The 11062-nt window shown below is 46.9% G+C and overlaps 1 protein-coding gene across 1 annotated transcript; it reads right to left on the bottom strand.

The window, feature by feature from the left end:
- Positions 1–6142: 6142 nt before the first annotated feature.
- On the bottom strand, positions 6143–7771 carry LOC133911834 (heptahelical transmembrane protein 4-like). The gene is made up of 2 exons (XM_062354260.1): positions 7298–7771; positions 6143–7200 (listed from the first exon to the last, which is right to left on the bottom strand). The coding sequence occupies exons 1-2, from the start codon at positions 7585–7587 to the stop codon at positions 6363–6365; spliced, it is 1128 nt and encodes a 375-aa protein (XP_062210244.1). The 5' UTR covers positions 7588–7771; the 3' UTR covers positions 6143–6362.
- Positions 7772–11062: the final 3291 nt, after the last annotated feature.

The raw sequence follows: 11062 nt of genomic DNA, 5'->3' as shown, positions 1-11062 counted from the left end.
GCATTCATCCTTTACGAACAGTATTAAAGTGAGAAGGGAGTGTGCCGCAAATTTGCGATGGCCAGCGCTAGGCCGGCTTCGTCCGCATCCCTGTAGCAATCGAAACAGCTTCCGCTGAATGTGTTTACCGCACGTACCGATTAGCAAATGTGTCCGTAAAATATTACGACTCGCTTTTGTATGTGCTGCTAGAGCTCGCCTTAGTGTTTTCAACTACATCATCACCGCAGCTTGATGGTGGTGCAAACCTCTTGTTCGGATTATAAGATGCCACGCAAACTCCAATTCAATTTACTGGATACAACTTTGAAAATCGGCAGATAATAGATTTAGGGCCCAAATCGTTGAAATAAACCCAAGGGCCAAATTCAACGTCCTGCGATAATTCAAACAGACCTCTCTCCGCCTTTAATTTCAAGTACAACAGTACATAACAGTACATGAGGACAAGCAACCACGGTCGCCTCTTTTCACTAGTACGGTACGGAGCCACTCCTATTCCAATCTCATCAGTCGTGTCAAACTTGGCCGTGAGCTGCCGTGCATGACACAGTCATGCAAAATTTCAGTGCTCCATTTCAGTTCAGCTGCTCGAATAAAAAGAGGTACTCCATCTCAGCTCAGCGTCAGCCGAGCTTGCGGATATGCCACTTGGTACATCCGCGTGCATCAAGTAGGTTCGTGGTCAGCGACCGGTGCAACCGTACCGGCATGCACCAAACACTGCTCTACCGGGAGCCTGCAGTAAGCAACCAACCACGGGCGCTGCGATCCGATCTCCTGTTCTTCCTCCTCCCGCCGCGGCACACATTTCCTAGCGGTGGTTACCTGATTGCTTTCGTCTTAAGGAGGCAGTTCAAGGAGCCGTCAGCTGAACTCTGCAGGCCCGCAAAATGTTTATCACTTCGCATGCTCTGGAGCGGCCTCTGAACATGCACCGGCGTCCGCAGAAACGCGTAGGTTGGGATGGGCGTGTCACCGGCGACGCTGCATGCGCTTGTCCCGTTGCAGATGAAGATTGGTGTCGAAGCAACAAAGGCCGTCCCCGTTGAACCTCCGTGTAACCTTGCGAGATGTTCTAGCAAAACGCCATGGCGACCTGAGGTCATGACAGGAGAAAAAGAGCTTGCTTATCCGCTTTCTTCTCCCTGAAGCGTAGGTTGCGCGGTGCAAGGGAAGAAGAACACATGGCCGGACAGGAAGGGGTAAAAAGATTGCGAGCCTAAGCAACAACTGGAACTGGCCTTTTGCACGAAGGGTCCCGATCGGCAACCGGCAACCGCACAATCTCTGAGCGTTATGGCGGACGTATCCGCTTGGCTTCTTGCCCGCGTTTAGTGGATTAATGCTCAAGTTAAGACCGGCTTTTCTCGTTGGGGGCTTGGGGTTTTCCGCGACGTGGCGCGCGTGTCGCTTTGCTGCTTGCTTCAACTGGGAGCTTGAGCTGGACATGGACTGCTGGGGAGAGGATAGCGCTAGCAACTACTAACTACGGGGATGAAAAGGGTGGTGGATCTACTAACTACGGGGATGAAAAGCATTGGCCAACTTCTGGATTGAGAGTGGAACTCTCGAGGCGTCCTCGAGAAACCTGGTGGTTTACTGAATCACTGGTTAAACTACAACGCGTGTAGGGAGATTCTGGTTGGGATGTGACCGTGTACACCAGAACAGCAAAAGCTCATGCATCCATGGATTTGGGCTCCAAGTGGATTCATCAATTTAGTCCCAGCAGTTCTAATGGGCTAGTGGGCTTCTCTTATCTACCGAAGGATCGAAATTTTTATTTTTTTATTTCGAAAATAAAAAATATATAAAAATAGACATCTATTTGAATTTTTTTAGAACTAGACTACTATCTCCCACTGAAAGGCCAACAAACACATGTCGCCTTTCCGACGCGTGGCATGTTTAATAATAAAAAATGTTTTGTTTTATTATTCTTAAAATTCAAAATATTATCGAAATAGTCATTAAAAGTTTAAAAAATATTGGTAGTGTAGAGGATACTATTATCTAGCTCTCTAAAGGTTTTATTGTACAAGTAATTATTTAAGTTAAAAAAAATTGATAGCTAGATTATAGTATCATCTACATTATCAAATGTTTTTAGAATTTTTCATGGCTATTTCGATATTGTTTTGATTTTTGAGAGCAATGAAACATAATATATAAAAAGCGGATCACTTATCTTTACATATCTGAATCGTGTCGGGTTTCTCGACCTCTGATTGGTTGACGAAGAAGAACCGTTCGATCGCAACAGAACGGTCTGATGATGAGGTAGTACACCAACTGGGCATCGCGAACAATCAAGCGAACTTGGTGGCTGCTTCAGGAAGCATCAGCCCCGTCACCCCACCTCCCGCTCCCCTTTCCTTTTCCCCTCTCAGTGCCGCCACCCGACCTCCCCCTACCGCCCTAGAGCTTCAAGAGGCTGCGCTGTGAGCTCCTCCATCGACGACCCAAGCTGTCGTCACCTCCTTCGCTCGAGACCAGAGTCGCGCTGCTTATTTCCCACCGCCGAGCTCAACCTCCACTGACCCGTTGTTGCTCTCCCGATTGCCGACGTCTCCCCCTCCACTTCGAGCCCAGAGTGAGCTCCGGCATGCTCCACTAAGCCTTTGTGCGTGTCTCCCCTTCCTCTTCCCCCTCGCTTCCTCATGCCGCCGCCGGCCATGCTCCGTTGCTGCATGGCGCCGCTAAGGCCTCAAACCGGTTCCTCACGCCATGTTGATGCTCCTGGTGCTCTTCCATGGCTCAGCCTCACCGCTCGCCAATTGTCGTCGACGCGCCGATCAACGCCCCTCCTCCCTCTGTCAGGTTCAATTTTGGCCGAAGTCAAAATTTTGACCTAGTCTAGTGAGTTAGGCCCCACAGATCCAAAGAGTGGCTATGTAGATCTAGGTGTAAAATGTGTTTTTGGGCTAAATTTGTTTAGAAAAATATGGAGGGATTTAATGTTGTATTGATAAATCGACTAAAATGATATAAAATGCATAGAAAATTATCTATAGCTAAAAAAAAGTGAAACCAATTTTGTTAGATTTCTAATACTGTTATCTATATGTTACAATTATGTACATGTATGAAATAGTTAATGTTTTTCTTATGATTAAATGAATGTGTTAAATCCTGATAAATACATAATTAAATAAAGAGATGTCCAAAATTATTGAATCCTATTTTTAGTCCTCTTTTTATCATACTATGTACGGGAAAAATACATTTCACACATGAAACACTTGTTGAGCGCTATTTCCTGGTTAATCTTGTTTAAGCCTTTTAAACTTGTTTAATTTCTACAAAAATAAATAAAAATCATAAAATATGAAACCATATTTTAGGCCTTCTCTATGTGTACCCTACACATGGAAAATATTATTTGGCATGTTGCACCTACATAGGCTAAATATTTAAACGAAATTTGTGACAATGTTATTTGTGAACCACATAATAACAATATTGCTACAAAGGGATGCCGCAAATGAACTAAAGCATTCTTCACACTTGCTTAAACCACGTGACAATGAAAGAACCAGACCCACATGATTGGCACGAACCGAACACAAATCTATACATATTAAAATCTAATGTGTACCCACCGGTGCTCCTCGATGGCACTGAAACCCTAGTAGCCGCTGGCACCTCCAAAACATCATATGGTGGTGGGTAAGAGACAACGGTAGTAGGCCGAAAGGAGAGGATAGAACCCTAACCAACATCATTACATCTTTTTTTTCTTCAGAAATCATCACATCTGATCAGATGTTCCAAATAAATTGTATGGCTCTCCTACCCTAGACACTGCACCACGTACTGGTACAATGCAAAATAAGCTAACTTGATCAATCCTCATACAAATGTGTTAAGGAATTGCAACACAACGACACGGTAAGTGTGCTATCTTGTACGCTAAGCGCGGGTTTCAATTACACAGAAAATTATAATAAAATTTATGCAACCACTGTGGTCACCAACTAAAATACCTAACTCAGTCTCTATATAATTTACAATACAATAAATAATAATGTATACACGTATGATTCACTTCGGACATGCTAAACTTTATAGTATTCATTTCAAATTACTATAGGTGATTAATTATTGAAAAAACACATCCTTTTGAAATAATAGGTCGGTGTCTATATAACGGAATGAGTTGACAATTGATATGTACAATTTCACACCATTGAACCAACTACCAACAACATCTACAACAAATGTCCTTTTCTATGGTTCAATAAATGCAAATGTTCAAATAATTGAACATACTACAACGGTGTACTTTTTTTTTCTATATATGTGTAACATTTGTACCAAACCTTTTATATATAATATATGGATCATGTATCTTAGTTACTATCTGTACAACATATATCTACCTCACACGTTATTTATCATATATTTGATGGTTCTTCAATAAGATTGGAACATGCTGGTCTAACCAGCACATATGCAAAATTCCTGTAAAAAAAAGTAACAAGACAAACAATATATTATAACCGGAGGTTAGATTCTTTACACCTCTAGCAATGATGTAATCATACCAATGTATGCAATATTTGACGTTATAAGTAACATTATGACAGTAATATCAAGTTTTAAGGATTAGACCCGTTGAGATATCACTATTCTCAGTGATATATTTTATTGATTCAGTTCTCACTAATGAATTGAACCATAGACCCCAAAAACAGAAAAAATAAAAAGACGCGCGGCAATGACGCACGTTTTTTCTAGTAACTTCTAAGGCCACGCATTAATCATCGTGGGCCGACATGGGTTTACGGGCCACGTGAGCTTCTTTAACGTTCCCAATCCACGTACTCCTCGCAACCCGCTCATGTGCATTTTCAGCCAATTTTGGACAGGCATTCACGCTGCGCGGAGCCTGTCCAACCATGACATACATAATGATGTAAAATTCCTGTAAAAATAAGTAACAAGACAATACAATATACTATAACCGGAGGTCAGATTCTTTACACCTCTAGCAATGATATAAATTTTAGATTTCATACCACTGTATGTAATAATTGACGTTATAAGTAACAATATGACAATAATATCGAGTTTTAAGGATTGGATCAGTTGAGCCATCACTATTCTCAGTTATATATTTGATTGATCCAGTTCTTTCCAGAGAAAAAATGAAAGGAAGCACGGCAATGCGGCGCATTTTTTTTAGTACCTTCTAAGGCCACGCATTAACCATCGTGGGCCGACATGGGTTTACGGGCCACGTGAGCTTCTTTAACGTTCCCAATCCACGTACTCCTCGCAACCCGCTCATGTGCATTTTCAGCCAATTTTGGACAGGCATTCACGCTGCGCGGAGCCCAACGCGGACGGAGATTCTCACACTTTTCCGGCCCACCGGTGCCGAAATTGACTCGGTCCGGAACCCCAATCTTGACCTTTCTTGACGGCGCCACCGCGGAACGCAGCGCCTGCCCCTGGTCGAAGCGGTTCGCGATCGCCGGCCGGCACCACTCGCCTCGGTGCGACGGCGCGCACCACTCGTGACTTCCTCTGCATGTCTCGCTGATGTCAACGCCACGGCATAGACTGGTCCGCCCGCCAGATCAAGAAACCCACAAGACGCTTTGTCATCTTTGCACGCTCAATGAAAATGTGCGCTGAAACAAGATGATTGCAGCCATACAATTCGACACCTGTTTTCCGTATGCGTATGGTCTGGCCGTCCGAATCATGATGTACATCATCGCTGCCGACATACAGTACGTATGGCCGTATAGTAGTGGCATATGGCATGGGTACTTTTGTGTCAAAAAAGGGGAAATTTCTCAAGACATCGGATTTACAACTGTTTTCTTCTTATTAATTTTCTTTACGTAATGGAATAAGCAAGCATATCCCGGCCTCTGAATACGAAGATGCACACAGTAGTCCGTTATTGTGTCGGCAGCCATAGTAGAAACTGCTAATCGAAATCAAATTACGGGGTCATGCTTCAATTACAACATTTTGTTTGCTTCGCTACGCAATTTAAGGTACCATTGGTGGTTCCATTTCCATCAATACACTCGACACTCTTGGAGCACATGATACGTTCTATGCTCTTGACACACAGTCCTTCAAAGATACACTTTGACTGGGGAAAAATAAATTTGTGAAGAAAATAGACAGCTACTGATTTATTCAGTTTCCGGTCTATTAACGAAATTAATTAATTGATCTGGTTACATTTCTCTTGATATATGTTCGCTTTTTTTAGATGATATGTTCACTTCTGTGAAAGAAAAAAAAAAGATACAAGAAGAAGCAAAGAAGGAAATCAACGTCGAATCAACGAAAAGTGAAGCTGGTCAAATTTCTACAGCATGCGCGCGTCGTCGTCAGCACCCTTCCGTGTCCCTCCAGCTCAGGTAGACCAAGCCGGCGAGGTAGTGCGCGTACGCGCCGGCGATAACGAGCACGTGGAACAGCTGGTGGCTGTGCCCGGCGAGGTCAAACCGCCCCGGCATCCACCGCTCCGGCACCCTGGTGGCGTACACCACCACGCCGGCCAGGTAGAACGTGCCCATGGCCATCTCGTACCCCGTGGTGAGCACCGCCTCCGGGCGCGCCCCGAACAGGAGCATCTTGTGCACGATGGGCACGAGGCCCGACATGCCCATGCACGCGAACAGACCCGCGCGCGCCCACCGCAGCTCGGGCGCCTCGAAGACTGGGAGCAGAGAGACGACCACGGCGGCGGCGCCGAAGACGGTGATAAAGCCGAGGTAGAGCGTCTGGTAGAACGGGTCGCAGAGGAAGGTGTAGTAGACGAGCGGGTAGAAAGAGGTGACGATGAGGCCGGTGATGCCGGCGTAGTCGAGGCGGAGCAGCACGTAGCTGGCGTGCTCCGAGTGGCAGGCCAGCAGGTGGCACGCGCTGCTCATCAGCAGGCAGAACATGGCGCCGCAGAGGTACGCGTAGAACGGCCACCGCGCGACCCGGTGCCCCGCCGACAACGACGCCGCGGCGGCGAGCTCCGTTTCAACGGACACGTTGCGCAGCACCTGCATTGCCATGACCGCTCCGTCGGCGCTGTAGCTCCTCGGCACCATTGGGTTGCCGGTGTTGTTGGCCAGGCCTGTGGACGCAGCCAAGTGAGACGCCTCGTACTCCATCGGAACCATCGTAGCGGCGCACACGGTGAGGGCGAGGAAGACGAAGAAACCAATCAAATGCCTGCAGGAAATTGAGAAAAATAGCGTCATCAGCTGAATAAAGCTAGCACAAATTAAGGTTGTCGTTGATGGTGCTCTCGACGTCGACGAACACTTACGTCCAGACGTTGATGGTCTCGTTGTGGATGGAGAAGGCGCTGAGAAGCGCCTGCTTGATGGGCCACTCGCTGCGGTAGTAGTCGAGGATGAACTCATTGTGCTTGAGGAACTCCGGGAGCACGTCGTAGCTGATGAGCTCGTACTTTTGCCCGCAGCACCGTCCCGTGGTGTCGTCGCCACACCCGCCCTTCGTCTTCTTCAGGAGCGGAGACCTCATCGTTGGCGATCCGACATCGGCGTCGTTGCTCTGGATTGTGGTCGTCTTCTCCAGTGTCACCGTGGAAGACATTTGAGCTGAAGGCTGGAAGTTCTCGTGTGCCACGGCTTGTTTGCTTGTCGTGCCACTTCAGGAGGTGCGTTTTGCATGGTTGCTTTGCTTGGGTGTATATATAGCTAGCTGTTCCAAGCGAGTGTTGGATCGTTGGTCTGGGAACCGGGTGTCCGTGAAACGGTCCGATTATTGGGACGGCAGGCGGGGTCTGAAGAAATTGTATGCGTGGTCCCGGTCCAGTTTTTGGCGCGTGTTTTAGCGGACCAGCCGGGTGATGTCATGGCAGTACTGTGGTGATGTGCATGTTCGTTGTTACGGTGTACTTGTCAGTGATGGATTTTCCTTCGGCTTTCTCCTTTTCTGGTCAGAGCTAAGGTTTGTCACCTGTCACTGTTCTTTTTTTGCTCGTCGGAAACGGGCATGGTTTGGTAAGAGTCACAGGGACATAAAGGAACTTGTGCATTACGGTAATACTACTATTCAGAGTTCACATTTGGCGGCTTTTCGTAAGAAATCCTCGGGCAACACACCAGTGATCACCAAAGATAGCAAAGCCATCTGCAGATTACAAACCAAAACCTCGTCAAAGAAACGATGCTGCAACTGGGTTTAAGTCAAGAACTCCGACGATTGACATTTGAATGTACCACCAATGGCCAAGGGTCCAGCACACCAGCGATCTGCATGCATACCTAGTCAATACAGTGAAACACTAAACTGATACACCTGTATGAAATAGATCAATGGAATCCGGGCACTATATTTTTCCGGATACCTTTCACGACCTTGTTAGAGTAGTAGTATCAGCCACGGGTGGAGCCCGCCGCTGGCCTAGCTCCTTGCTTCTCGGAGTAAGGCCCTCCGGGGGGCGTGTGTTTCTCCGTTCCCAACTGACAGATCGATATGTCTGATGCGCGCTCGATGATCTAGTTATACTCCTATGCATGGCACGGTGGCAACCGCCAAGTAGCAGCACTTGTTCTTGTCGATGCCCTTCGGTTGGATCTTCCCTCGGACACCATATTTCGTATCGACATCTGCATTGTTTCATAAGCAGTACGCAGTACTCCTAGTAGTGTAGCGCTATATTGCAGAGGAAGTGCTTACTAGGCTGTGATTTACTCTGTTTCACACTAGACTACAGTAATCCTGGCGAATAGCGACCATTAACACATGTCCCTTTGTGTTGGCGATGATTATAGTCGGCGAAGCGAGCTGCAGCCGGCAGCAACCAGCCCCACATTTTCGTCAAGGCGCGGGCTTTGGGGACACTCTGTTATTGTGGGGTGATAGCGCGTTGCGTTGTCGCTGTCTCGCGCCGCCGCCTCGGAAAGCAAGACTGGTCACCGAGCAGCGTGAGCACCAGCACCGCGGCTGGCTGCGGCGTCGGTTCTAGCCTTCTGGGCCTGCCGTACCACTCGGCTTGAAGCGCCAGAGGATGCGCGGCGCAGGCCTTGGTGCAGCGGCGGTGCGGGTTTTCGGCCTTTGGTTCGTTCGGTGCATGCGGATTTGCCGTCCGGGGCTCGGACGAAGCGTCAGAACTCAAAATTTGCACACACGGCCCACGGCCACGAGACGTTGGGCATTTGGGACGGCTGGAGCCGTCCCCCGACATTGCTGCTCCGTGCGCTGTTGGTCTCAGTCCTGTCGATCTGTTGCTTTTTGTTTTCGGTGTTCTGAACTTCCATTGCATTCACCCGTTTTACAACGTCCTGCTATAATCCACAAGGACTGCATGTTTGAACAGAGGTACTGTGGATTCAAATCCTTACAGATAAGTTTAAGTTCCAGAAATTTCCAAGTCAGTCATGCTCCTCCATAGCAAAACATCCCACCGAATCGAGAACCGAACTATTTCCTGCATGTAAAATTACCGCGCTTTCATTTTCCTATGCCTGCCAAGTAGCACTACGCTGTATAACTTTCTCTGGCTCCCGCGTATGCAGGTGCAGCTACCCTACTATGTATACGCATGAGCTACACGAGTGCACGACAAACCATTATATTTGGCCGTACATATCTCGACAAACCAGGAAGCTCGAAATCTCAGAACACCCAATCGACGACGAATGCATGCCCTCAGTCCTGCAACGGCTTCAGCTTTTCTCGTACTCTGATTGAGCTCGCGCGCCAGGCGACACATCTGCCGATCGGTCTCGGTAAACGACGACGTACGGCACGTACTGGAGTTAGCTGACCGGCGTACGTACGTACGCACGCACGTACCATATCTCAGCTGGAGACCGACGAGACAAGATGCGCATGCACCACCAACAGGACCTGCCTCTGCCTGCATCGCATCACGAAATAAATCGCGCACATGGGAGCCGTTAGCGTCGGTCGAGATACGATACGGGAGCGAGCGATCAGATCGAGCTAGCACTCATGCCGGTCGTACAAGTTGTCGATCGCACGTATGTATATATGCATCTGCACGCATGGTCCCCGGAATCCGTTGGCCAGCCGGCCAGCTATACATGCTTGCATGCACGAGTATGATGTATCCTCTCCTCCAGCACCAATCAAAACAAAAAATGTTCGTTTCTCTGTCTGACTACTGTACGTACGAGTAGATATGTGTAAGTCGATGCACAGCCCAATAATATAGGTAGGGCGGAGTCGTCCGTTTCATTATGAATTAATATTGTTGGAGGTGAAAAATATACTAAAAAAGGTTAGTATGGAGATAAAAAAAAAAGTAGAGCGACCATCCTACCTCGCTCTATTAATCGGTGCGGCTATGTCGATGCACATCTGCTCGTAGGTACTTACTGCGTAACCAAAGTGCCAGTCGTACGTAAGAAGCGTCCAGGACGCGAGTGGGATGAGAACTCTGCAAAATGAGAGGCGCGTGCATGCACGCATGGTCCGTCGTCGATGGCGTTATTCGATTGAGACAGGTGTTTGATGTTAGTATACACATGCAAGTCGACATGAAACTTTGGTGTTTGATGTGCAACTATATATCATCACTAAAGCTCATGATGATGCTGCCAGCTTGTTGTGAGATATTTGTACGTATCTTACTAGTTGTCTATGGGTGAGGTAGCTTGTTTGATAAGGTGTTCTATGGGTGAGGTAGCTCGCTCAGACGATGTACTCGATTATTCAGATTATGTACAGTCGTACAGAGATGCCACGGTACATAGACATCTTCGCATGTGCCAACTCCCATAGGCAGCAGAGGCGCCGCGGTACATTATATGTCATTCTGCAACTTGAATTTACCTCGGCTAAATCAAAGTCCATCCAACAGCTGAATTGATATATATACTTAAGGCCCTGCGTTGCGTGTCCGTATAAAAACAATCTATCTATTGTCTTAATATATATTTGAGTGCAAAAGAAGTCACCATATTCCTTCTTAAAATCACGAAATTACCATATTAATTAAAAAAGAAAAAATATAGATCACTCATTTGTTATGAGTATCTAACGGTCTAGATTTAATCAAAGAGTTCATATCAAATACATTAATAATTAAGTAAATTTA

This window comes from Phragmites australis, chromosome 3, assembly GCF_958298935.1.
Source record: "Phragmites australis chromosome 3, lpPhrAust1.1, whole genome shotgun sequence".
Classification (NCBI taxonomy): Eukaryota; Viridiplantae; Streptophyta; class Magnoliopsida; order Poales; family Poaceae; genus Phragmites; species Phragmites australis.
This window is presented reverse-complemented; position numbering and strand designations above follow the sequence as displayed.